At 53.5% G+C, this 27,661-nt stretch overlaps 7 protein-coding genes across 7 annotated transcripts; 4 read left to right on the plus strand and 3 right to left on the minus strand.

The window, feature by feature from the left end:
- Positions 1-658: 658 nt before the first annotated feature.
- On the plus strand, positions 659-3,586 carry UGT80B1-0 (Sterol 3-beta-glucosyltransferase UGT80B1; the record flags this gene model as incomplete). Its single annotated transcript, XM_036642005.1, has 7 exons — positions 659-776; positions 827-1,553; positions 1,608-1,765; positions 1,817-2,180; positions 2,226-2,576; positions 2,636-3,276; positions 3,333-3,586. The coding sequence occupies 7 exons, from the start codon at positions 659-661 to the stop codon at positions 3,584-3,586; spliced, it is 2,613 nt and encodes an 870-aa protein (XP_036493674.1).
- Positions 3,587-4,142: 556 nt separating this feature from the next.
- On the minus strand, positions 4,143-6,563 carry FUCA2 (Plasma alpha-L-fucosidase; the record flags this gene model as incomplete). Its single annotated transcript, XM_036642006.1, has 2 exons — positions 4,143-6,422; positions 6,474-6,563. 2 exons carry the CDS (start codon positions 6,561-6,563, stop codon positions 4,143-4,145), a joined length of 2,370 nt encoding a protein of 789 aa, XP_036493673.1.
- A 1,833-nt stretch (positions 6,564-8,396) lies between these two features.
- Pclo-0 (Protein piccolo) lies at positions 8,397-10,687 on the minus strand (the record flags this gene model as incomplete). The annotated part of the gene is made up of 4 exons (XM_036642007.1): positions 8,397-9,640; positions 9,714-9,797; positions 9,857-10,448; positions 10,571-10,687. 4 exons carry the CDS (start codon positions 10,685-10,687, stop codon positions 8,397-8,399), a joined length of 2,037 nt encoding a protein of 678 aa, XP_036493679.1.
- Positions 10,688-13,319: 2,632 nt separating this feature from the next.
- CGCS363_v010159 (uncharacterized protein) lies at positions 13,320-14,729 on the plus strand (the record flags this gene model as incomplete). Its single annotated transcript, XM_036642008.1, has 1 exon — positions 13,320-14,729. The coding sequence occupies one exon, from the start codon at positions 13,320-13,322 to the stop codon at positions 14,727-14,729; it is 1,410 nt and encodes a 469-aa protein (XP_036493733.1).
- A 3,701-nt stretch (positions 14,730-18,430) lies between these two features.
- Positions 18,431-19,261, minus strand: CGCS363_v010160 (uncharacterized protein; the record flags this gene model as incomplete). Its single annotated transcript, XM_036642009.1, has 1 exon — positions 18,431-19,261. The coding sequence occupies one exon, from the start codon at positions 19,259-19,261 to the stop codon at positions 18,431-18,433; it is 831 nt and encodes a 276-aa protein (XP_036492998.1).
- A 3,853-nt stretch (positions 19,262-23,114) lies between these two features.
- On the plus strand, positions 23,115-24,515 carry CGCS363_v010161 (uncharacterized protein; the record flags this gene model as incomplete). Its single annotated transcript, XM_036642010.1, has 1 exon — positions 23,115-24,515. One exon carries the CDS (start codon positions 23,115-23,117, stop codon positions 24,513-24,515), a length of 1,401 nt encoding a protein of 466 aa, XP_036492999.1.
- Positions 24,516-25,221: 706 nt separating this feature from the next.
- Positions 25,222-27,059, plus strand: CGCS363_v010162 (uncharacterized protein; the record flags this gene model as incomplete). The annotated part of the gene is made up of 3 exons (XM_036642011.1): positions 25,222-25,352; positions 25,405-25,919; positions 25,969-27,059. 3 exons carry the CDS (start codon positions 25,222-25,224, stop codon positions 27,057-27,059), a joined length of 1,737 nt encoding a protein of 578 aa, XP_036493000.1.
- Positions 27,060-27,661: the final 602 nt, after the last annotated feature.

The raw sequence follows: 27,661 nt of genomic DNA on the forward strand, positions 1-27,661 counted from the left end.
GCATTGACGGGTTGCTGCGCATTGGATAGCGTACCGTAACAACACGCGCATCGGGGCTGTCAAACCTCATTGAGACGTAAAGGCAGCCGAATCCGCGGATGTTTGCGCGATCGCTGTAAAGAGCCATCGAGAAAAGTGCGATAACACGTCGATAAGAATTTTACCATGGTCTTTTTCTCTCGGCGCGGCATCCATGGCGCGGCTTTACCACCTAGGAATGCCGGTGGTCCAGCCTTTCTGAGGGTCCTGCTCTCCGTCGGAGGTTCATCCCACGCCGAGTCAGCGGCGCGTCGGTATGTAGGCATTAGAGTCAATTTGAGGCTGAGGGCCCATGGAGGGGAACCCGTTCTAGAATGATGTAACAAGGTGGGATGTTAAATATTAATTAAGATCTTCGAGTCGCCTTCTTCGCGGTAGTTCTCGGCCCTCCAGCAGCCGACTTTCGCCTTTTAGAATTAACCTTTTCACTGACTGTTGTGGATGTTCTTGTTCTACTCTTCGCCTCACCTCTGCTCGGTCTTGCATTCTCTCCTTCCAGCACGAACGACTATACGACCAGAGACTTGCGACCAAAGGAATATTTCCGGACACCGACTAGCCGTCTACTGCTCGTTATTTTATTACCAAAGCTTTCGAGAATCAAACCAGACTTGCCAGTATGTCGAAAAGAAATACCGTCCAGATGCTTGAGGACGACACTGTCCCTCAAGACTACCTTCCCTCCTACGAAACGGCGATGGCCGAGAGCATGAGGCAGCAGAGAAACAGCGTGAACTGTCAGTATCTTCTACCAATACCCCGACTCTAACAATCTAACGAAAAACAGCTGATGGCAGAATCGACGTGAACCTCGACTCCCGCCTCGCGACAACCCTCGCTCGTTTCGTCCCCGACTTCAAAGACCCCTCCATCGCCGCGGCAACAGCAGCCCAGGGCCCTCCCCCAGAATACGTCGAGGCAGCAGCGCGCTTCGCAGACAAGAAGAACTTCCCAGTCAAGCTCAACATCGTCATCCAGGTCGTCGGCAGTCGTGGAGACGTCCAGCCCTTCATCGCGCTTGGCAATGAGCTCCAGACCTACGGCCACCGCGTGCGCTTAGCGACCCACGATGTCTTCGATTCGTTTGTACGAAAGTCGAACCTCGAGTTCTACCCCATCGGCGGCGACCCCTCCGAGTTGATGGCCTACATGGTCAAGAATCCCGGCTTGATCCCCAGCCTGAAGAGCCTGAAGGGCGGCGACATCCAAAAGAAGCGCAAGATGGTCAAGGAAATGTTGGAGGGGTGCTGGAAGTCGTGTATCGAACCGGACACGCTCACAGGAAGGCCGTTTGTCGCGGACGCTATCATCGCGAACCCACCTAGCTTTGCGCATGTCCATTGCGCGCAAGCATTGAGTGTGCCATTGCACTTGATGTTCACCATGCCATGGAGCAGCACGAGAGCTTTCCCCCATCCGCTGGCGAACCTGAAGTTTGGAGAGAAGGGCGTCGTTGACCAGAGCACAGCCAACTTTGTGTCCTACAGCATCGTCGAGTGGTTAACGTGGCAAGGGTAAGTAGTCAACGCCGGAGACGCTCCAAGACGCCTGCTGACAACTTTTGGCAGTTTGGGAGACGTAATCAACGAATGGCGGAAGACGATAGATCTCGAAGAAGTACCATTCTCCGAAGGCCCAGTTCTTGCGGAGGTGCAGAAGATCCCCTTCACCTATTGCTGGTCTCCAGCTTTGGTGCCCAAGCCAGAAGACTGGCCTGCTTACATTGGTGCGTCTACGCTTGTTACGGATGAAAAAGAATGCTAACAGAAGGTCTCAGATGTGTGTGGTTTCTTCTTCCGCGAGCCACCTCAGTACACGCCTCCTCCCGACTTGGCCGAATTCCTTGCAAAGGGTCCGACTCCGATCTACATTGGCTTCGGAAGCATCGTGATCGACCACCCCGAAGAGATGACCAAGACACTCGTCGAGGCGGTGCGTGCTACGGGCGTTCGTGCCATCATATCCAAGGGGTGGAGCAATCTCGGGGGCATCGAGGCCGACGACGTGTTTTTCCTGGGCGACTGCCCACACGAGTGGCTCTTTGCGAACGTAGCGGCAGTCTTCCACCACGGCGGTGCGGGAACAACGGCTTGTGGTCTTCTGAACGGTAGACCAACTACAATCGTGCCGTTCTTTGGAGAGTAGGTATCCCGTCCAACTCGGAGAATGTCGCTAACGGACTCCAGCCAACCTTTTTGGGGAGACATGGTTGCCATCGCAGGCGCCGGACCGAAACCGATCCCACATAAGCAACTGAATGTTGAGAATCTTTCTGAGGCCATCCGATTTTGTCTCACACCAGAAGCGCTGGCAGCCGCGGGTGAGCTCGCAGCGAAAATGAGGACAGAAAATGGCGTAGCAACAGCGGTGAAGTCTTTCCACGCCAACTTGCCTCTCGAAGACCTTCCTTGCGACATCTTTCCGGATCAACCTGCGACGTGGGATTACAAAAGGGGCAAGAAACACGTAAAGCTGTCCAAAAAAGCGGCCGGTATTCTCCTCGACCACCTCAAGATTGGCCAAAAGAACATGTCACCGTAAGGCTCCCCAACGTTTGACCTCAACCGACACAATGCTGACAGTCGTACTCGCATAGACACGACACGAGAAGCATCATCATTGAGAACCGGCGATGGGACCCAGTCACCGGTGCCAGCTCAGCACTTCTTGGAGCTGCGACAGGAATGTTCAAGGGCGCAACGGACATTGTAGTCAAGCCTGTACAAACGTACCACGAACGATCGAAGATGAAGTCTGCCGAGATGGAAGACGCCATCAGCAGCGGCAGCCAGACCCCGACCCGATCCGCGTCCGCCAGTCTCGCTCCCCCGTCATCTGAGGCGCTTGAACGTCCACGAAGCGCGGGCCCCGGCAGTAGCAGTGGTAGCACCAGTGCGAGTGGAAGCACCACCGGCGCCGTTTTGAAAGCCTCGGCGTCGGGTGTTGGTGGCTTTTTCAAGGCGTATGGCAAGTTCTATCTCGACGTGCCGCTTGCCGTGACAGACGGTTTGCGAAACGTGCCCAAGCTGTACGGAGAGAAGGTCGAGCAGCGGAAACCGATCAATGATTGGAAGTCTGGTACCATTGAGGGAGGGAAGCACTTCGTTGTCGGTCTGAGTGAGGGTTTTGCCGACCTGTTTGTGCAGCCGTACAAGGGAGGACGTGACGGAGGCGCGGCTGGGGCAGCCTTGGGAGTCGGCAAGGGTGTTCTGAATATGGCCACCAAGACAGCATCAGGTATGTGTCAACTGGCAGCCAAATGTTTCGCAAGTGAGACTAACATTGTGATACAGCAACATTGGGAATCGTGGCATATCCTGGACAAGGCATTTACAAGAGCATTCGAACAGCCGTTCATTCGAAGACGCGCCGCAACATTGCTGCCGCCCGCCAAGCAGAGGGCGAGTATCTGGCTAGCAACAGCAACTTCGAGGTCCAGGCGGTGCTGCACAGATTTGATACCCTGTGCCGCATTAGCGAAGAGAAGAAAGAGAAGAAAGGAGGCAAGAGTGACGAGCCGGAGCTGATGGAGAGACAGACATACTAGATACCCATAGAAGCATAGACGTGATTTTAGAAAAGTACGAATGAACTCATTCATGCCACCAATTTCACACCGGCAAGATGTCAGATGGATCTTTCAACGTCTAAAAGCATCATACTTGGCACGACATGGCTAACACTATCTACCACGAGGCTTAAACGTGGTACCGGATCGATCGAGGCGACTGCTCCTGGGGACAGTAACTGACCGCTACGTGCGTATAAGCCTTATACTAAGATAAACGAATATGAAAAAGACGAAATCTTCGACGTAAAGGGTCATACGAGAATAGGGAAACGCGGTTGTGGACAAGACTAGGAACAGGGCTCGTCGTGAAGGTACTTAGCATGGCTTCCGAGTCAAGAAAATAATCATCAGCGCCGATGGTTTAGTGGTAAAATTCTCCGTTGCCATCCAGCAGCGTCGGGGAGCCGGGGGTTCGATTCCCCCTCGGCGCAGTCTTTTGCCCTCACTGAGGAAGTTCTTTTTGCATGTCGCACTTTGAAGCATGGGGGAAACAATGTCGCCCAATTGGGCGCACGCGGTTGAGGTTCGCTAATTACACATACAACACCTTGAAGACCCAGCCAAACTGGTCCGCGTCAATGAGCGCTTCATCAACCTTCACCTTCAACACCTTGTCATCGCCAACACCCGAAGTCTCCCACTCCAATTTGTCGCCGCCCTCGACGCCAAGCAGACTCACAATGTCGCCCTCGACAATGGGGATCGGCGCGCTGATGGAGACCCACCCGTCGACGCCCACGGGCTTCTCCAAGAAAATGGTGTAAAACGCGTCCTCCGTCTGCGTGAACCTCACGTCCGGACCTCCGACAATTTCGCTCTGCACGAACCAGTACGTCGTGTTGAAAATCGCCTCCTCGTGGGCCTTGACCCACTTCCCTGCCTCACGCAGGTTGTCCATCTCGGCCTGCACGATGGTGCCGTCCGCCCTGGGCCCGATATCCAGCAGGAAGTTGCCATTCTTCGACACCATGTCGACGAGCGAGTACACGATCGTGGTCGCGTTCATGTACTCCTCGGGCTTCGTCGCGCGGTTGTATCCGTACGAGTAGGGGTCCATGCCCCGGTTCGACTCCCACTTGCGTCGCTGCGCGGACGCGAAGGTCTGGTACTCGGGCGTGTCAAAGTCCGCTGCCTCGGCGATGCCGCACCGCGAGTTGATGGCGACCTGGCGGCCTTCTGCGCGCGCCTTGTTCCACCACTCCGCCGCGAAGCCTGCTGTGCCGTTGGCCGCGCCGCAGTCGCACCACATGATGTCGGTGCCGTAGTCGTACGCGAGCGTCTCCATCTGTGGGACCATCAGGTCGGCGATGAAGTCTCCGACAGGTACGTGTCCGGTGTACGGCTCTTTCTCCCCGGTGTAAGGGTTCGACGCGAGGACGCCGGGCCAGGAGACTGCTGAAGGAGTCGGGAACTGCACGAAGCCATACGGCCCGAAGTCTGGGTTGAACCACTCCGGGAGGGAGAAGTATGTGCCTCGCTTGAGGGAAGGCTGGTACGTCTCTGCGGCATCGAAAAGCTCCTTCAAGAGGTCACGCTTCGGGCCGTAGTGTATGGAGGAGCGGTTGGAGGTCTCGCCTGCGTCGAAGATGGCGAAGCCGTCGTGGTGCTTGGTCGTGATAACAAAGTACTTGGCTCCCGCGTCGGCAAAGAGGTCGACCCATTCCTTGGCATCGAAGTTGGATGCGTTGAACTCGGGAAACGTGTCGTCGTAGGCCCAGTCCGGGCCGTACGTGTCGAGGCGGTATCCATAGAAGTTGGACCGGTCGCCTTCGGGATGATGCGTCGAGTACCACCAGAACCACTCGGCATAGCTCTCGTACGGAGTCGAATTGCCCCAGCCAGTGACTGAGTACGGCCCCCAGTGGATGAAGATACCGTACTTGGCCTCGTCGAACCAGTCGGGACTCTCGTGCCTGGACAGGCTCTCGAGGTCAGAGGTCCACTCCGTCAAGCCGATCTCGACACCCTCAACCGAGGTGGTCTTCTTCGACGTGCCATCGCCGATCTCGACAACGGCTGTGGTCGGCCCGCTTGAGGAGCCCTCCACACCGACGACGACCACCTTCTGGTCGCCAGGGCAGAGACGCTTGAGATGTCCAGCGCTCACGGTGGTGAATCCGTCGCCAGAGACAGTGACGTTCAGGCCAGCGCCAGCTACGCACTTCGATCCGGCATTGTTCACGGTGACCTCGACCACCTGTGTCCCGTTTCCGGTCCACTTCTGCGTCGGTCGCACCGATTGTACGCTGACATCGGAGGACTGCCACAGCGAGATGGCAAAGACGTGCAGTCTTCCCTCGGTCGCGTTATTCTTTATCGGCAGCGTGATAGAGCTCAGCGTTTTCCCAGCCGGCAAAGCCGTGGTCCGCTCGAAGATGTGCGACGAGTTGAAGTCGGAGCCATTCGAGGTGAAGCGGCTCGGGAAGATGATCTCGCCGCGGTTGATGGTCAGGAAGCTGAACCAGTTGAGCGTACGGAGTTCAAACTCGGACGTGGTGTTGTCGGAGTAGGTGAACGACACGTTCCCGCTGACGGTGGCGCCCTCAACATCTCCCGCGACGAGGAAAGAGGCGGAGAAGTAGGAAGCCGTCGGGACGGTGATCTTCTGGCCGGTGCAGATCAGGTTGTCCGGGTCGGTTGGCCCGGTGTATCCGGGGAAGCTGTACGCGACGCCCGTGTCGGTGGAGGTGAAGTCGGGCCCGACGGAGGGCTCAGGGAAGGATTGGTTCAGGGCATCGAAGGACGCTTCGCCAGGCTTGGTACCGAAGGCTTTGTTGTTGAACAATGCCGAGAGGTCGAGAGGGACTGATTTCTTTTCATTGTCAACAATGCGCGCTACAGAAAATGGGCGATCGCTACTCACTCCTTCAGAAGACGATGAATTGGTCGCCCCGATCGCGAATCCGGCCAACGCCAGCAGCGGGAAAACATTGAAGCCACCAAAACTCTTCATTTTGGAGTATCGCGACGTCCGCCAGCAGCTTCAATTGCTCTACGGAAGCAGCGCAACACCGCGCGCCTCATTGCCGAGGAAGCTCGCCATTCTTAATGACCGGCCCCAGCCTCTCGCAGAGCTCCAGCGGGGAAATCTGATGATCAATCCCTCATCAAGTGCATCACCCCTCAGTTCATCCAACATATCGCTAATGGCGACTCCGAATGGAACGGTAACATTCCCCAACACGATGTCCACTATTCATGTCACCATCACCAGCCGGTGCATTGGGGGTTGCTAGGCAGTGAGGGGCACTACTGATAAGACTGGTCAGAGTTGGAGATAGCCCAGCTGGCCGGGACGTCATCGCGACAGGGGTCAGCAGCTTTTCGTATCAATTGAACACTTCTGCAAGGTACGTTATCGCTCTGGTGGAAGAATGCCGGTCGCCGAAGCCGGCGTGTCTTCTTCACCTTTCAGCAGTTCTCTCCTTCATTTCCACCTCAATTGCTATCGTGAGGCGGGCGGACATCATTGACCGATCTCACGACACCACCCACCATCGCCAGCGAAATGCAGGGCTGTCTGCAAAGTTTTCGAAACAGCTGCGGCCTCTTCTCAAGAACGAACTTTACTGTGAGACTCATTGCGTGCTCGAGCTTGGCAGAAACACTGCACTAAGGCACAGACTGCTCACGTCAACAAGACGTGCATGGGCTTACACTTTTCCCCCTCTCGTGCTTTGATTCTGTCATTCGCAAAAGCCTTTGCAACCTGTCTTTCTTGCCATGTTGGAGTCAAATAGCCCACAGACATCACGAGGGCGTCGTTCTCTTCGGGGGATCGAAAGTTCGATTGGCTACCGAGTTGGTGCCGCCAAAGCCAGTAATTGACTGATATTTCAACATTGGCATCCAATCTCCCGAGAATCGCGCAATGGAAATCGCACCACATCTCAACGATCGACTGCCTTCCGCGGCTCCCACTTGACAACACTCCTCCCAATTACCTAATTGGGTAAACCATGAAGTCCGGCAGACTTTCTCCTGATTCTTCACGCACACCTGCTTTATCCGGAAACGTCATGGAGTTAGCAACCGTGCCAGCTGTCAGGAGGCCAGCGTCTGGCCTGGCCATGGCGATAGTTTGCGCTGTTTCGGTCTCGCTCCTGCAGGGGCTGCAAGTGCGGCTCTCTGACTCTGCGCCGATCACTGGTGCGAAAAAAAGCCAAGACTACGAGCCACCGGATGGGACCGACCGTAGTACGGACGATGATTTGGAAGGGCGACTACTGTCTCGACTAGTGGCAAAGGCGGCCCGAGACTCGGCTCGGTCTCTCTTTCCGGGTGTTTGGCGATGTTGACCCTGCAGACGTCACAATTGCCATGTCGGCTTGTCAGCCGAGGATCCACGCGATGGAATTGACTTGCCGACGCGCTTGTGGAAAGACCCTTATTGTTTCTTCGGAAGATGCCTAGTGGCAGGTTGAAGATGTCTAATGCCACGGAATGAAGAGCCGTCGCTGGAAACCGAGAGACGTGTTTTCAATGGCTGTGAATATTTCCCGCGGGTTAATTCAAGTCGGAGTCGACGTATTGCGGCCAGAATATCTCCTTACATGTGGATGTCAGAATTGAAGTATCACAGAAGAGGAATCATACGATAATATCACTTCCGATTTCACTCAGAGGCAGGAAAAATGATGGTGTTCACCAAGAACGCTTTCTATTGAGTATTTTTGAATCCCCTCAAGGCCGTCTTAGCTTGCCCTGCAGGCGCCCGACCGAGGGTACTATGATGAAAAGAATACACATCGAATATTATTCGCCATGCTACCCAAAAGTTTACCTCTTAGAAATGCACACCACCGAGGCGTCGTCTCACCGGGAACGACCGTCTCCTCTTCGTCATCTCCTTCTGCTGCTCCGCCGACTTCTGCTGCGCGACGAAGTTGGTCATCATCTCCCACGTCGCCATGGTGCCGCCGTTCTTCTTGTTCTCCGCCATCGCCATCAGGTCCGCCATCTTCATCTCGAAACCCATGGCGCCGGTGGGGGGAACTTGAGGAGCTTCTTGTCTGCGAGCGGGACGGCCGGGCTGAGGGGGAGGCGAGCCGGTGATGGCACCGCCGCCGGGTCCGGGCTGGTTGCCGGTGATGGCGCCGCCGGTGGGAGGGCCGTTGGGCTTGGGCTGCGCGGCGGGGGGAGCGGCAGGGGCGGGAGCAGCGGCAGGGGGCTGGGCAGCCGGAACAGCAGGAGCAGGGGCGGGCACAGCGGGGGCAGGAGGCGTCGCAGGTCTGGGTTCTTGCTGGGGAGCGGGCTGTTGAGGAGCAGGCGCAGGCTGCTGAGGACGAGGCTCGGCCGCGGGCGCCGCTGGTTGAGGCTGCTGTTGCGGCTCCGCGGCAGGCTGCTGAGGCTGAGCCGGGGTGGCCGGTCGAGGAGTCTGCGGCTGGGATGTCTGGGGTTGACCGAGGCCGCCCTGCTGGGGTTGGCCACCGAGACCACCCTGCTGAGGCTGACCAGTGATGCCACCTCCTTGTTGAGGAGCCGGCTGAGGCTGGGTTCCAACGGGAGTTCCACCGACCATCATGGTGAGGATGAACTCACCGTCGATCTGGCCGACGGGGACGGCGATGCGAGCGTTCTCTCGGTCGAGGAGGACCTGAGCGTTGATGGGGCTAAAGGTCTGAGCGAGCAGAAGCTGGGTCGCAGCGGGGATGGCCGGGCCAGCCGCGTTAGGGTTTCCGTTGTTACCCTGAGGCGGGTTGTTTCCATTGCCCTGGGGAGGCTGGTTCGTGTTTCCTCCATTGTTACCTCCCTGGTTGCCTTGGTTAGGGTTTCCAGCAGCGGGAGAAGCACCAATAGCAGTTCCAGCGCCATTGGGACTGGCGCCGTTTTGGGGCTGTCCGTTAGGCTCGTTGGAAGCAGTGCCGTTGTTGGCTTCATTGTTCTGACGCTTCTGGCGAGGAGCTTGAAGTCCACCGGTAGCGCCGCCAGGGTTCTGGAGAACGGGACGCTGGGCAATGCCAAGCGTGATGGATGACTGGGGCGAAGCGCCCGCGCGCATGGCCATAGCCATGAGTCGGTCAACATTGACTGTTTCAGGTCCCGGTAAGTCGGAATTCCATGAAGAGAAATAAGCTTTTTGGCTCTTTCGGGCTAGACTTACGCGGCATCTGGACGACGGCGGTCATCTGGTTGAGGCTAGGAACGACACCAGCCAAGTTGCTGGTGACGAGGTAGCGATAGTTGTCTGTGGTGTTCGCGTTAGCTTCCGCGACTTGACGTGTAAGTCTACTGCGGGTAACTTACTGATGGACATGATGCCGTTAGTAACCATGTCGGTGCTGATACCGTTGACGACATCGGTCTTGATGCTCATCGGCTGGCTCGCCCGGATGGACATGCGGAACCCGTCGGTGAACTCTGCTTCTTGGATGCCAGATCCAGCGATAGTGACGGGCTGGCCGAACGGGGTGAGGGACGTGCCGAGCTCGGAAGTCTGACGGCCAACGGCGACGTACTCGCCGTCGATCGTGTTCATCTTGACCATGCGGACGGTCGCATCGGTGATGTTGACACTCTTGATGCTCTCCTGAATGATCCACGCCTGACGGTCTCGAGAAAGCATCGCGACGTAAGTGTTGTCGGCGGTCACACCAGCTTGTTGCAGCATGTTCTGGTCAATGGGCAGCTCGATCTGAGCGCCCACCAGGTCGGTGGCTCCATTCGTTTGAATGGTGAAGGAGTTGCGCGAGAGCTGAACGAACGGCTGTCCCGTCGAGCCGACGACATGGCTGGCCGGGAGCGGGTTGGGGTTCTGGTTGACGATGACTTGACGTTGCGTCTGGGAGAATGTCTCAATCTTGGAGTTGTCGGGGAACACAAGTCTGTTCAATCGCATCTAGTGATGCCATGTTAGTCTTACCCCATGATGAGGCGGGGCCATCATCATCAATCATCGTCAACACCATGACCCAACCCACGACTGACTTGATGATGCACACCCAAAGGTTAATAACTTACATCCCCATTGAGGTTAATGACTTGATTGAATTGCGCCTGTTGATCTTGAGCAACGACCGGACAGCTAAGCCTCAAGCCAACAAGCAGAAAAGAAAGTGAAAACTTCATGAGCGTCATTATGATTAGCGAGGGTCAACCACCGGGGCTGTTAACAAAACAAAAAGGGAAAAAAGAAAAAGAGGAGGATGACAAGGGAAGGGAAGGAGAGACACCGTTACTAAACCCACGGGTCCTAGGGGGAAGATGTTTGTATAGCGGAACGACCAACTCAAGGGATCATCAGCATTCAGACGAGGGCCAAGTAAGCTTAATGCCTTCGGGAAGGGATGCGGCTACCGACTTGGATATATGGCAAGGAAGACAAGACATTACGGTGACATGCCACATGGCGGCTCAGCCGGCAGAGTCTCATAGACAGTCGGGCGGTCGGACGCCCAGAGGAGCGCCCAGCCGAAGAGGAGTCGCATCCGCCAATCGCATGCCTTGGCTGGAGGGAATCGAGCCAGTGCCACTGCGGCAGACGCCGCTCCCAGCCTCTTCCGGCCGCACAATCGTTGATGCTGATGTCTATGCCTCCTGGCCGAGAAGAAGGTGTATGGGGGCATCCATCGGGCTTAATCATCGGACCATGGCACTTCCGACGGTGCGATGGGGCGGGCCTGACTGATCCTGCTGCCGAGGAGGAAGGACAGGAGACGTCAAGACAAGAGGCGCCCTCGTTCACAGGCTGAAAGAAAGGACGCAGCCGAATGAGGCAGATGGAGAGGCGAAGTGCAGTCACAAGAAAGATCGAGACCAGGGTCCCTCGGTTTCGTACCCAAGCGCGACGGTGTGAGGTGAGTTTCGTCGTTTCGAGCCCGGTCGCGTGGGGTTTCATCAGATGAGGCCGGGCGGGATGAGGAGGCAAACGTGACTATGCAATGGGCCTTACATACGCAGCTGGCTGTGGTCTCTCTCTCTTTCCCGCACTCGCTCATGTAAAAGGCCACCGTCCTACGCATCAATGTGCAGTCCTCAGTACGACGCAATAGTTGAGGGGGCGATCATCATAATAAACGACGGATCCTTGGCTCCCGGTCCGCCGTTTTGATCTTCTTTGCCAAGTCAAAGTGGAGAGGATTTTCGTTTCGTCGCGGCTGATGTGCGACCTGGGAGAAATGCTTGGCAAATGCTTGTCCACGGGCGGCTCTGCGTCTGTGTCTTGCAGCTCTCTGCGTTTACCTCAAATCATAGAATGACCTGCTATAGCCCTCCTCTCCCCTCCCGCCCAACGCCTGCTGGCCTTCATCGTCACCTTACCCTTCACCCATCTTCCGACTCTTTGGAAACTGGCCCTTGCTTTTCTTTTTCCTTGGGATTTCTTGGGACCTGTTTGTGTCGTCATCAGAAACTTCATAGCATGAGTAAAAATGTGTCTTGCCTTGTTCGGTTTCGCTGGGCAACAGCCTAGTCCGTTACAGGCCGACGAGCCGTCTGTGCAACATTTTGCGTTGTAACACCTGGTGGTGATCTGTCCCCGAGGGTGTCGTTCATCAGCAAGGTTGGGAGAATTTGGCATCACGTAGCCCTCTTGCCTCTTTTCTGCTGCCTCGTATTCCGTCATTCACTTGGCGACGTCCAATCCCATGGGGGCCACCACACCAACAGAGTTGACGAGAACGGATTTCGAGTGGGAGGCCAAGTCCGCCTTGCCACCGGAAGTGCCGTTCTGAGGAGGACAGGATAGTGCTAGTTCGTCGAGCAACATGAAGCATCTGTTCTTTACAGACTTTACGAGACAGATGACAGCCATCTTGTTTTTCCCTCTCTTCCTCTTCTCAAGTCAGCGAGGTGTGGTGTTGACTCGATCAGTCTGGCCTGACCTCTCTGTCCAATGAGCCTTGGCGCCGTTCTTCTTCATGATCGCCAAATGGCTCTTGCGCCCACCCGGGCAAAATCTCCGACTGGGCATTTGCGGCAGACAAACCACGAACCCCCCTGATGACTCCATCTGGGTCTCAACCTCTCCCATCCTTGTCGTGCTCACATAATGCTTCGTCTATGATCCTCCCCAGGTCGCCCCAGGTCTTCCATCCACACTGACCCCCATGCTTTGCTCGATACCCTCAGTCCCCCAAGCCATCCCATTGGCCGTGAGGCTCTGCTCGTCTTTTCTTAGAACCATGATTAGCTAAAGAATTCTGCTTTGTCTGCTTTGCTTAAACCAGCTCCCCTGCCACCCACGCCTTGGCGTTGCAACACATTGTTCTTGGCCGCGACATCTCGTCTGCTTCGAACGCACCCATCACGACTCCCCAAGCGCGGAGATGCGCCTGATCTCTCTCAAGAACCCCTCACCCATGACTCTCTTCAGACCAATATTTCGTCCAACGCGCCAAGCACAGTCTCAATTGTTCCATCTTCAACCACATCTTTCTGCTTGCGGGCATTTGATATAAGTCCTTCCACCTTCCTGTTCGTCCTCCCACGTTTCCGGGCCGGTGAACTCTTTCCGATCTCTGTCGCGTTATCTCTCCCCCATCTCACCTAATCAACCTTCTCTTCTTTTCCTTTTGTGTCAGCGAATGGTCGGACGCCTTTGGAAGGCCCACCACTCGATCACTTTCCTTTAGTGGCGGCCACCCACACTATTACTCACCTTACCATTATTTCGCCTTTGCATCTTACCGTCTTTTCTTAGTGCGCGTGTTGCTTTCTTCGTCCACTCGAGCTAGTCTTTAGTATCCACGACTTCAACAACACCGCCATAATGCAGTATTCGGTCATTTTCTTCTTCGTCGCTTCTTTCCTGTCTGCCTGTGTCTTCGCCTTGCCGACTGCTAGCTCAGCGGAAGGCGGAGCGGTGGACAGGAACTCACGGTATCTCGCTCGGGGCGTCAGACGCCTGGAGACTCGTCAACAAGCTGGAGCCAGCCAAGGTGCGAACAACACCGCTGCCGGTCGCAATGGTGTCTCGGACGCTCAGGTCATGAACGCCGTCATGTCCTGGATGCAGGATACCGGCAAGGTCACGAAGTTCCTGAACAGTGCCACCTCCTTCACTGGCGCCGAGTTCACCAAGCAAGCTACGATTGCGCTCAATGCGGAGATTGACGAGCTCAACCACAAGATGGTTCTCGACGCTGCGCTCACGGGCATGGATATGGTCGCGCAAGCCAACAACGTTCTCGCTACCCAAGGCACCTTCCAGCAAGTCGTCGACACCCTGCAGTCCATGGTTACCAACGGTCCCGACACCGCGCAGAAGGATGTTAACTCCATCAACAACAACCGCTGCGTCAATGTCCTCCCCAACATCGACATGTACTTCGCTGCCGCTGGTATGCCGCAGATTCAGGCTGTTCGTCCTACCGGATGCTTGGAGGTTGAGGGCGCGAACGTGACTCCCGCTGTTCCCCCCGGCGGTGGCAACAACGCCGGTAACAACGGCGGTGCTGCTCCTGCTGCTCCTCAAGTTACCAACGCCCCGGCCGCGCCACCCGCGAACAACAACCAGAACCAGGGCAACAACAACGGTAACTCGAACCAGAACCAGAACCAGAACCAGAACCAAAACCAAAACCAGGGTAACAACAACGGCAACGCCAACCAGAACCAGAACCAGGGCAACAATGGCAACCAGCCCCAGAACCAGAGCAATGGTAATGGAAACGACAACACCGGCAACACCAACACTGGTAACACCAACACGAATACCGGCAACCAGAACCAGAATCAGGGCACCGATGGTCAGGGCAATATTGGCAAGGGTATTGGAAATGGCAACAACGGTGGAAACCAGAACCAAAACCAAAACCAGGGCAACAACGGCAATGCGAACACCAACACCAACACCAATACCAACCAGAACCAGAATCAGAACCAGGGTAATAATGGCAACCAAAATCAGGGTACTGGCAACCGCAACCAGAACCAGAGCCAAAACCAGGGCAACAACAACGGTGGCCAGAATCAGAACACTGGTAACCAGAATTCTGGAGCTGGACGCAACAATGGCAACAGCAATGGTGTACAACCTGCTACTCTGGGCAGCAACGGCAACAACGGCAATCGGGGTGGCAACGCCAACGCCGGACAGCGCCCTCAACAACAACAGCAGTCCCAAAGCCAGCCCCTTCAACCTGCCCAGTTGGGATCGCCAAGGCCTGCGAACAACTAAGGCCGCCAGCATGCCAAGAGTGGCAGTCTGCCTGACAGGTAGCTGCCCACGCGAACCCCGGGGTCCGAGACCTGAACCTACATACGCCTGCGGGGTTGGCAAGGCAGCCCAAGACCCCCCACTCTTCGAAACTCTCGAATCCCGACTCACGCCCTCTTCAGACTTGCTTACCAAGGTCCTTCAACATATTCGACGGCGGGAACATTGGACTGGGCGACACGTGTGGCGGGCCCTACGGGGCTAGTGTTACTGTGTTGGATGGTGTGTGTTTGTCTCTCTGTAAGTTGAGTTGAAGTGTCTCGGTTTCTGCATTTGGTGGGTGTGAGCAGGGGAGGGTCTTCGGCGCCTGGTGCGAATCGGTATTAGTTTGAAGGCCAGGTAAAACGTTTGGTCAAAAAATATTATTCCCTGTAACATATCATCCCGTTCTTCTTACAAAGCATTTAGAGCATTGCTGGTCTTCCATAATTGTCTGTATTAATCCCTGTTGTCGATCGGGTGGGGGGGATTGGTCGAACGAGTCACATACACTCCGTTGCGTTGACAGCGTCCGCCCCCCCTTTTTGCCGAAATTACGCACGCATAATCCCTGTATATACATGAAAATTTGCCCAACGCCACGTAGATATTCGTAGTACGGCAATTGACCTATTCTGATGGCTTCAATTGATCTATTTCTATTGAATCTCATTATCTGAGGGCATCGTGATGCCTCCTAAACGCCGCCGCGCGGCTCGGCAGGCGGATGATGACCCTTCTGGGCATCGTCCGTCACCCATCGCCAACGGTACGCGGAAACAACGACGTATACAACAACTGGCACAGGACGCCGCCAGAGATCCTCCTCAACGCTCTGCCTCGCCGTCGATCAGGATCGTTACGCCCGCCGAGAGGGCTCGCCGGGCTGCCGCCGCCGAAGAGGCCGCCGAGGAGGCCGCCGAGGAGGTTATCGTCGCCGAGGCTGGACCCGAGACTAATGATTTGGTGGCGGCTGAGTCTACATCGCGAAGAAAGCGTGTACTTATAGCCCCTCCGTCATCACGAAGAGCTCCAAAAGCGTCCTCTCGCCAAAAAGCAACGACAACGCAGAGGAAGCGAAAGAAGGATCCGCCGCATACGATCCGGCTCCGAAGTACTCTGCCTTCGTCGATGCCACCGTTTCGACCAGACTCGACCCCAGTTAACCCAACCCCTCGTCAAACCACTCGATTTGCGGACGATACGCCTACGGCCCCTCGCCATAGCGCTGATGATACGTTTATGTCGTTCCACGATGTATTTGAAGAGGAGGACGATATGGGTAACGAGGAACCAACTCTGCTACAAATCCAGGTTACCCGTGGCCCAGCGCTCAAGGGTAACGGTTTACCTGTTCTCGATCTAACCATCGAGAGCATCGCGTATAACAGATTCAGTATTGCTCCTGTATTAGATGCGAATAGTAGAGACTGGGAGGCAGACAGCGGCGCCCAACTTGAGGCAGAAGTGGCTCACTCGTATATTGTGAAGAAGGCCAATATCGCTGTTGTCGTTGCTTGGAGGAAGCCCACCAACGCATCTAAACCAACACCAATCTTCACTCGGGTCTATCCGTCTACTGGAGGGGTCACTTGGCCAAGTATTCCATGGGTTGATATTGTCCCCTCTCTTGAACAAGCTGAAGAGAGGGGTGAAGTCCACCTCACCGTCAAGTGGCAATACAGCGCCGTACCAATCTCTGGTGGTATAGTGACTGGCGTACGAACGCCTCGAAAAGGTGGCCGAGCAGGCGTTTCAGCCGGCATGCAAGAGGCGATCGATCGTGAGGCTAACGATCCTGCAAACGTCGAGCGTCGGAAGGAGGGTATGCACAGACAACTTCTCCGTACGCACATCTGCCCAGAGTACCAGAGATGTAAGAATAGTTCGGGCGACGAGAAGTTCAACTGGTGCTATATACTAGGCCAGAAGCACTACAAGATCAAATCTCACCATATAGAGAAGTGGGCGAAGGCTATTATGACTGGACAGGCTGGCGTTGACAATATGGAACCACCTAAAGAACTGCTTGGTGAGATTCTTCACGACCAGTTTATAGAGGATCAGAAACGCCAGGGCAAGAGAAGTAAGAATATCGTGGAGGTTGATGATAACCAGGAGACGACAGTGATGACGGAAGAGAAGGCTGAAAATGCCGCACTTCCATCATCAGGGTCAAGATCTGGCCTAACCAACGCCAACAGCAACGCCATCGTCAATATATACGGCAACGCGGGGGCGCCAGATCGTCATCTTCAATATCCTAACCCATACGTACAGCTGCCGCCGCCGGCGCCGCCGCCGCCGGCATATTGGCCATATGCGAACATCTCACAGTATTCGTTGCCAACTCTTCCGCCATTGAACCTTCCAAGCACTCGTCAACCAAGTATCGCACTCCCGATTCGTTCGTCCTCGCCAGTGGTACCGGATTCGCCTCGAAAAGCTCTAGATCAAGTGGCCAGCTTCATCAAGTGGTTTATATCCGTCCGCGGCAAGCGATATAACGTCGACGAAGGGTTCAGAAAGAAGCTACAGAAACTGCGATCAGTAGACAGTAGCTTGCGGGCAATTCGCAAGTTACCAGATATTTGGTTTACTGAACAGGGTTTTACTCAAGATCTTACCGAAGATGTCAGGAACTCGATCAAATCCTTCATAGACAACAGCGCCTACTACGGAGGGCAGTCTGACGCCCTCTCCGACGTGGTATCTCACTCTGAACTTCATTCAAACCATCGAGAGTCAGAAGGAGATGTTTATACAAGAATATACGCTGGATTGCCAGGAGGGACGGCGGCGGCGCCAGTTGAAAACTCTGCGGCGCTAGTTTCAGGCGAGTTGGGGTCATCCCGACATATCGACGCCCTAGTGCCACGTCAATCCATCGAGCAAGAGATCCGTGGTACGCCAGTTGAAGTTGGTCGACGTGGTGAGTGTATATAGAGCTGTTTACTGTCGAATATGGCTAACTTTGTAGGCGTTTCGGAACTCTTTGGTTTCGTTTCGTCACCACTGCTGTCAGCGTCGCAGATGCTGCCCACGCAGTTACAGATCGAACAAGACGAAATCGAGCAAGGCGATGAGGACAATCAGATTGAAATCTCGAGTGATACGTCGTCAACAGAGACGTATTACTCGGAGGAGGATAACGAAGAAGAGTGATACAGCAAGAGTGGTGTGAAGTTTGACTGTATGCGCGATTTTTTTGCATGACGTGTTCAACCACGGAAAAGTCTACCCATAGCCGTAGATTCAACACTGCCGCTCTATACGTATAAAAGCAATAGAATTACTGTTATTTTGGATCTGCAAACAATACACTTCGGTCCATCCCGATACTGGTTAGGGGCAGTTGAAGTCTCTGACTATGGTTGAAGTCTCTGATCGTGATGACGTGTCATCATCACAAATCATCGTCACAAGCATCAACAACGCGTTTCAGCCGTTATACAGGCAAAATTGATATGTATACGTAGCTACCGACGAAAACAATGGACGACGGTATATTTTTTGTGTTCTGGTGCGCTTGTGGCTAACCTTTTGGCAATCTTGTTGGCTACAATCATGGATTTGATGATTGACCATCATATGACGACACGATTAAGATCTATTGCGCGCGAACGCACGATGAAAATTTGGATTGCTTGCTGATGTTCAATATTGGCAGCAAATCCTCCCTTTTATAGTTCGATATCGTCAAATATATGCTCTGTCCCATCAAAGTTGACGAACGAATGGCGGAAATGGCCCTCGATCTGGGGTAGACGATACCCAATCTCCATAGCGCAGTCACGTAGATATTCCATGAAATCCCGAGTGTCATTCTCATCGTTGTTCCACTTCGAATACGTCTTCCTGATGTATCGCTTTAGATCGCCGAAGTACTCTTCGATGGGGTTGAAGTCTGGTGAATACGGAGGCAGAAACTCGAGATGGACACCTGATACCCGGCATAAACCCTCGATTTCAGGTATACGATGGCAGGAGAGGTTATCCATAACGATGACAGAGTTTGGCTCTGGAAAACGCCCACATTTCGGGATAAGGCACTCCTGTAGCCAACGAAAGAACCCATCGCCGTCAGTCGTACCATAATACGTAGTCAAGTGTAGGATACCGCTCAACGTGAGGGCTGGCAGGATCTGTACGCGAGAGTTCTGAAACCGATCAATCTCTGCAGTTCGAAACGCAGCAAGCCCTTTCGGCGCCCATCCAGTCCTCCGTATCCCAGTATCCTTATTGACGCCGGATTCGTCGACGAATACCAGCTGGTCGGGGCGATATCGTCGTATACGGTACAAGTACTCGTATCGTAGTTCGTCACTTCGCTGAGCAGCAATAATCTTGGACTTCTTGTTCGTCCAGCCAGCTGAGTTTAACTGTCGACTGATTGCAGAACGACTGATCTGGATCTCGAAGGCTTCAAATAGGAAATCTTGCATCTCTTCAAGAGATAGATCGCTGCGGTACTGCAGTAGTTCAAGAAGCTCTGTACGATGCCATATTTCCATCTTTTGTCGACTCTGGCGGCACCTCTTATATCTCTGCACTTCGCCAGTGATATTACGTCGTGATCTATGTCGTCGAATCGTTCGTTCGGTACAGCCAACGATACTTGCCAGCTCGTGGGTCTTTTGGTCTTCGAATGGCAGTATCATCGCGATCGTCGATAGCTGTAGATTCGATATTCTGGGCGCCATTGTATCGTCGTCGTCGCCCGGCGTCTTTCTCGATGTATCTGATATAATAAACCACGGACATGTACTGACCAGCGGCAAACTGTAAGTAACAGGGCACAATCTATACAGCAGTAGACTCTTGCTCAATATCGTGAACAAGCTGAGCTATCAGGAGAGTCATTAATCCTGTTGACTGCCAAAGCATTTGCTCTGAAGAACCGTATCAAGCCCCTTGGTATGCTTATATATTACTCAGAGCCATACAAACCGTATGCTGAGTAGATATATAAAGTCATACAGCAGGTCTCTTCTTCTGTTCCTCAGCAAATGTCATCTTGATCTCTCATGACGAAAATAGACCTTTTGTTGGTCGAATGGTATGGGGATGAGGTGACTAGCTGGGTTGGCAATGCCTCGATGGGTAGATTGACTGCTACGGAAGCATGAAATACACACCTTATGTCTCTATCGTGTAGTTATACGTTTGAATACTACTGGGACTATAGTGATTGACGGCAATTGAGGTGTTGGTGATGACTTTGACGCGTTTTGCGTGCGATGCAGAGAAATGCGCGTCACAGCGTAAAATTGGCTTTTTTTCATGTTTTTGCATAAGCGGGGAAAAAAAAGGGGGGCGGACGCTGTCAACGCAACGGAGTGTACTTGTACATAATTGGGCAGTCTTAATTGAATCCGTGCTCGAAACTCTTCACAAACTTGCGCCATCCTTGGAATGTTTGGAATGGAATATCATGAAACGAAACGTCACCTTCCTTTCCCCTTGCAATCCAGGGGTCCCGCTTGTCGCGCCTGGCTGGAGCCACCTAGAGCCGCTTGGATCCCTCGGCCGAAGCCGCCGTATCATTCGTAGATCGGCTTCCCCCATCGTCCTCGGAGAGTTGCGATTGGTTCCCTCGTCCGGACCAGGGTCGCCTTCCACAGTTTCGGGACGAAGAGAGGGGAACCATGATTATTCCAGAATTGATGGTGGGCGATAGAGCCTGAGAAGGCTGAGCCCTCCCTCACTTTGCGCCAAAGTCTTGTTCGCCCCTGGATTGATCTTTTGGTTTGTGTCGCCTGACCGTCTGTCGTTCGAGGGCTCGTCACAAAATGTGACACTGTCAACTTGCCATTCGCGTCGAGCAGAAGAACACCCTTTCTCTGCCCCCCGCGTGTCTCGTACAGCCCGATCCCCGACTCGGGTTATTCGTACCTGCGACGCCGTTCAGAGTAACATCTGCCCCTGGAATTTACTCGTATATCCTTGTTCAATCGAGACATTTAAGCTTGATCCATCATGTCACCCTCTCGTAAAATGCCAATGGCCATTGGGTCCCCTCATGAAATGAGACATGACAAGCACGAAGGCATGATGCAGTTCTGACAGTTAACGATGAAAATTGTCAATTCGCGAACCGGTCCGATTGCCTTTCTTCTTGGAATATACACGGCTTTGAAGTGTCAACAGCTTGGCGCTTTCTAGTCCCGGGCGGCTATCGTGAATACGGGATTTGCTCCGAGAGGACTTCGGCGATGGCCATCGTCTCGGCTCCGGTGGGAACCACGTAGGATCTGCGCTATAGCGGGTCTTCGGCACCTCGGATAAGCTCCAGTTCTCTGACGACGATCATGTTGTGGTTCGTTTCGATAATCAACCGAGTCTGTGGGATAGATCTCGGCGCGTATATCTGATCGATAAGCTTAAGCCAAGTTACCCCTTACGGCAGATCATCTTGTTCAATAAGAGCAAGGGAAGGTGAGTCCCCCGGATTATCGATGGTCTATTTCGTTCAACTGGAGCCTCGAAAGTGGGTTTTGTGTTACTCACGATTTGGTAGATCATGTAAGGGTCCAGTGGTTCCATTTCCTTGCATTGAATAAAAAAAGCCAAGAGCATCTTAGGAATGCCATCAGGAGATGCGCATCTCCGCGAAGGCGCTTCGCAAGCCTCGCTCAGAAGAGACAGCTTCCGAAGTCTGTGTCAAGATATCATGTCAGGCAGTCGGTAGCAATCATATCCTTGGCGGGATTGGAAGTGCACGTTGACCTGTTTGATCTGCAGGACACGAGCCACGGAACATTGACGAAAAAACAATTATCCTTGTCCGGCTATTGTTCTCGTAACTGTATGCGTGATCCCTCCTTGACTACATCTCGCTTCGACTGTCTGCAAATTCAAAGACCTGAAGGCTGCAGCTGCAATGAATCCTCAAGTCAGGGTGTCTACTTGTGTCTTGTATCCTGATATTGACATTAGCAACTGCCGATTTTCACACCCGAGGGGCGCAAAGTTTCTCACAAGCATCGCAGCACATTGCGCCTCAGTAGTGCCGGTGGGAGAAACATATCTTGCAAAACCTACAAACGGTTTTGTTTACTCTCTCTGCTTGTACGTACAAATTCTACGGCTACGTTATGAGTGGCGTTCTCTCAATCGCAGTCTTGGTGCGTGCCCTGAGATACCCTTCATAACAAACATTGCTGTTCCTCTGAGACATTCAATCACAGACGTGCTCCAACTCAGTCTGTGCAAGTTCAGGTTCATCGAAGTGGTACCACGCACAATGTAGGCTGCTGGAGCTACAGGAAGAAGTAATCGGCATGATACTTATCGGGCCTTGACTGAACAGCAATATGGAAATAATTTGATGTTGGTTACTTGCCGAGCTTCAGTGTATCGTCTCGCAGCTCCGAAAAGCCCCGCCTGTTCTTCATTCAAAGCACTTAGGCATAATTCAAGGCCGACCGAATCCTGTTTGGTAAGTATCAACGTGTTCAAATGGATGAAAATACCAGAAGAAAGAACCGAGATTTTCATATTAGACAAAAGTGTGGTTCACAAATGGGGAATGAGGGACGATATTCGTGACTGGCATCTGTTCAATCAAACACGACTACGCTGTCAAACTTAGTTTACGCACCACCAATTAATTAACATCAATTAGTTGTAACTTTGGGTTTCACGGTTGAGAGTTTGGCAGCCAGCTACATCTCTAATCTAGATCTTGAAAAGACATCAGATTTTGCCCATCTTGCAATAAGTAGTCTGAAGGTGACGCGTTTTCCAACATTTTTTGACCGCGTTCGCCTTCGATGTGTCACACTTTCATTAACCAAAGTAGTCAGCGAATCAGACATCGTCAAACATTTCGGCGTCGGCCGAAATGTGGGGGCAAAACGAGCGGAAGTGGGACTCCCAGCTTTGGCCAAGAGAAATTCGCGATGGCGCTCGCTCAGTTGAAAACCCACAAAGTTTCAGCCCACTCATCGCATATGTCATCACGACTGCGCGCTCTCAGAGCTACGCTCATCTCCCACCCAATTGAAGCCACGAGACCCGGGCTGAAAGCTTCCTGCCTGAAACTTTGCCAAATCGTACCTGACGCGATAAGCCGCAGTGCACCGCCTGCTTGAGTCCCCCACCACCGAGGATGTTGAGGGTGTCGGGAAGGACAGGGAAGGTTACCCCTGAAGCCCCTTCAAAACACCAGCCACAGTATGTTTTCAACAAACCCTCACTTTGTGACTGATGATCTAATTGGGCTGCTATGTAGCAAGTAAGCTATCTCCGCTACACTCTCCGGCGCTACGGTAATTGACACTATGGAGATGCTGTGCCAATGGGCAGGCAACTTGTCAAAGGTGCAGATGTCTCCAACTGCGGTTGCGTCGTCAAGCATCAGCAATGCCGCCGCCAGTCAACTGGGACATCTCGGGAACACCGTCAGAAAGGGCCATGTTCCATCATGTACGCAAGTGCACAGTTGCCGGCTTCGGGACTATCGCGTTCCTGGAGAAGCTATGGAGCAGTTACATTATCCCTCTAGGATACTACTCCGACTCGGTTAAGCACGCCCTGATAGCTCTGGGATGTGCACATCGAGGCTTCATAGGCGACTACACGGGAGACCACCAGATTGCGGATGCACAAACATACAATATGATGGCATCTCAACAATTTTCCAAAGCCATGAACTTCACGGCCCTGGATATGGAAAAGCTTTCGCCTACCACTCTTAGGACGTCGCTCGTTTCTTGTTTGATTTTCATCTGCCTGGAAATCATGCAAGGACGCTACGACAAAGCTTTGCATCACCTTAGGTCCGGCTCGGGTATCATGATCGCCCTCTCAAAAGCAGCAACCGATGCTCAGGCAGGAATACCTCTTTCAGCGCATCAAAAGTGTATGGCTGAGACAGTCAAGAACTATTATGATCAGTTATGTGATCTTGGCGACATGTTCACCTGCTTGGGCTGCGATGCTGCCTACTTATTGGAAGAAGGGGAGGTCATTCCAGACCTATCTTACTTCTTCCGGGCGAATAGCAACACAGATGCTTCCAAGCCATATTTCTCCGCCACCGATGCTCGGTACGATCTCCACCTTGTAGATCAGGCCTTCGGGAAAGCTTTACGCTACAATGTTCGGGGCAGCATCCCGATGTCTTGGACCTCGTTTTTGAATCTGCCAGAGGGCATGTCACCACTAAGAGATGATGAGCAGTGGGCCGAGGAATGGCTTCACGCTCGCCATCTCTTCGATGTCTTCAGTGCTCGGCTTGAAGCTTACATTAAGAATCTCAAGTCAAGTTCATCAACGACCAGACAAGAGTTATGGGAGGCGCGGCTAATGGCAGTCATGCAAAAAGACTGGTCGGTAATTATCAAATGCTTGGAGGCTCCGAGCTCACAACCTCCGGATCGGCAATATTTTCAGGATCTTCTAGAAGATGCCGAATCGCTCGTGTATACTGAGGCTGAGCCGATGCAGTATCCAGTCTTCACCCTAGCTGCTGATGTGATCCCGCGGATGAGCCTCATTGCCGGTTTCTCTGGTGAGCTGGATCTGCAGCAAAGGGCCATTTCGCTTCTCTATGCCATGCGAAGGAAAGAAGGCATGTGGGATAGTCGGGAGATTGCGAGTGTGCTGGAGTCTATTTTGCTGGCCAGGGAATGCAGCATCTGGGATCCGGAGTATGAGAGAATTTCTCTTCCGCGACTAGCGGGAATGCTGTTATCGCTGAAGCTCTATGATGGTAGCAGCGCGTTACCTCTGGCTACGCTTGTAGACCAAACTTCTAATTAAGAGGCAACGGTCTGCTTTGTAACGCGGAAGAGCAACCTGAAACTTTGCATGAGATCTTGAAGATGGTAGACAACGCCCAGCAGACAGTGGCATTCGATAGAAAAGCTGACGATCTAGCAAATTAGTGCGAACTAATTCATCAATCTGCTCCCCCGAAAACCGGAGCCTGATAAACAGTTCCTGGACTATCTTAACCCCTGCTTATCTCCCCGCACTTGGGTGCCATCAATTTCCCCATGCACGATGCCGTCGATCCAACCTCGCGCAGAAGCCCCGCAGTTGAATGGGCAGATTACTACCTCAACTAGGTAGGTCCCGATTGATGCTGATAGTGCCAACTCTGTTGGCAGACTCGGCACTTTCAACCCCGACTCTGTCCCCGCCTGGCCGCCGGATAATGAGCTCACCTTGCAACGAGGATAAATGAATTGGAGGAGATGTAACGTCGCTATTTGGAGATGCTGTTGCCCCTCAGTCTCCTCAGTCACATCCGCAATTGCGTCCTGATATGGCCGACGTCAACAGAAGTCGTCATGCTGGTGCAGTATGTGGCCCACTCAGCTTCCCGAGAAGCAACGATCCAATTCCCTGGGCCAAATGCTGGGGCGGGTGGTGGCAATCCCCGCTGATATAACCTCCTCGATCTCAGGGATGGGGTTCCAAGTCGCGACACTATTGACGCGGCGTCAAGCATAACTTTTCCATCATGATGCTGGGGAAGGTCGTCGGGCCTCTTGCGGCCTTGATTGCAGCGCTTCCCTTCGTAGACGGCCAGGCCATTCGCTTCAACAATCCAGAGGGCGTGGATATCTGGTGCGGCAAAGCCTACCGCGCGACGTAAGTAATGCAAGCCGCGATGCTCGCCGACATACTTACCGTTATTCTCCAGTAATTCGTCCTTCGACCCGGGTGGCTGGTTCCCGGAACCTGCCATCTCGCAGGTACCGCTCCTGCGCCTCAAAGTCCGCCCCCGATTGAGCATTTATCTCGAGACCGACGACACCGCGAACTTGCTGATCGACGCTGCAATCTCGAATCAAGTCGGGTCACCTCTGCCTCCAGGATTTGGGCAGAACTCCACCAGTGCTGCACCAAAGACACTAAAGGTTGAGATTATCAACGGGGAAGATGTTCTGGCGACCGAAGACATAGAATTGGGGTCGGTGGACAACGAGGTGCCGCTTCCCCTGGATACCTTTGCACCGCAGATGGATGCATACAACATTACCGTGCGCACAACGCTCGACTCGACACACGTCTACGAGGGTTGGACCGATTTCTCCTTCCTCCCCTATCCGGAGGAATACGGTAGTGTAACACGCATTGACAACCTCTATGGTGGTCTCCTTGCGCAAAGAGGAAAGGATGCCGAATGGGACTTGATCTTCGCGTACACCTACTACAGTTAGCTCTTCTTTACTTCCACTCAGGCCATTCTGCTAATTTCGAGAAGCCCAATGGACTCTCTACTGGAACGAGAGCGTCGATACCCTGAACGAATTTGCAGCGATGGGCTACAACGTTATCCACATCGTGCCTACGGGTAGTCTTGGCGAGATCCCCTTTCCATGGGACGAGTTTGAGCCCTACCTCCAGCGTGCCGATGAACTCGGCATCTACTTCCGCTATGACGTTCTATGGACATGGCCCAACTTGACAAACATGGTTGATCAGGTTACTCGCCTGCGCACACATCCGTCAATCTTGCTTTGGTACCAGAGCGACGAGGCGGATGGAAAGGCGAACCCGCCCAACTCAACGGGAATCGCGTACGAGCAGATCAAGTCTTTGGACCCGTACCACCCAGTCTCTTTGGCTCTAAACTGCTGGGACTTCTACTACGCAGACTACGCAGCAGGCGCTGATATTGTCATGTCGGACGTGTACCCTGTGGCCATTAATGCGACCTTCTCGCCGGTATACGACACGGTTTGTAATACGACCTACGGGTGTTGTGGGTGCGACGACTGCGAAGGTAACTTCGAGGATATCTCCGTACGACTGGATGAGTTCTATCGTCGGGATGAAATTCTTGGATGGCAAAAGACGCAGTGGTTCGCGCCTCAGGCATTTGGCAACGAGACGTTTTGGGCTCGATACCCGACAGCTGACGAAGAGGTCGTGATGACCATGCTCTCGGTGAACCACGGTGCCAAAGGTATCGTGATGTGGAATTACCCCGCCACTGATGAGTTGGAGAACCTCACCAGTCGTCTTGCTGGCGTGTTCACAAACACAGCGGCGGTAGACTTCCTGTTGGGCACAAAGAGGACGCAGGACCTTGCCATTGAAGGGGCCAAGAGAGTTGACGCCACGGTGTGGGTGGACAATGCCAAGGGACAAGCACTGATCAGCGTTGTGAACCTCAACTATGATGGCATTCCAGGCGAGGTTAAAGTGGTTCTCCCTGACGGAGTTAATGTTGGGGAAGTTGGCGAGGTTCTCTGGGGAGATGTGGCCTGGGGTTTTGTTGATGGCGGCTTGGTGGCCACGGAGGGGCTGGTGGGGTTGCAAACCTCTGTAATCATTGCAAAGCTTCTCTAGGTAGTTAAAATGATCACTTGCTGTTCCACCGATTCAAACCTGATTCCGGAATTGACCCACCTCATTTGCTTCCAACAGTTGAGGTTTAGCGTTTTCAGGAGTTCACAACCGGCGGGTAGCGGTTACTGCCCTGGTCTCAGGAGCGGCAGGCGGGAAGAGGCAGGCGGCACGGCATTCATGCCCTGTTCCTGGATTGTATATGCATTGGTCTTACTTGGCAGCACTTTTCCGAGATACTCTAGCTTGTCGACTTTCAGTAATACGCATTGCTTATGCCTCCCAACCAAATTCGTCGAACGTCACCTCGGAAACTTACTGGTAAATGGAAAAGGGTTGATGTAATTGCCCATGAGCTTGTAAACCGTAGTTCGCCTTACGGTCGCAATTGTTAACTACGTAAATTGTGATTGCTGTCATTGATGTAGAGAAATACCAGAAGTGGCACAACTTGCTAACGATTCTGGTTTGGACTATGAATCTAGGACATCGGCCTGGGTACGAGCAGAGCGTTTGCATCTTCCACACCAACAACAGCTCACTTCACTGGAATGTCGATGTGTCGACCCGTGTTCGAGATTGTGTCCCAACAGCCATCTTCGTCT

Source organism: Colletotrichum siamense, assembly GCF_013390195.1.
Source record: "Colletotrichum siamense strain Cg363 chromosome Unknown KSG_Cg363_contig06, whole genome shotgun sequence".
Lineage (NCBI taxonomy): Eukaryota > Fungi > Ascomycota > Sordariomycetes > Glomerellales > Glomerellaceae > Colletotrichum > Colletotrichum siamense.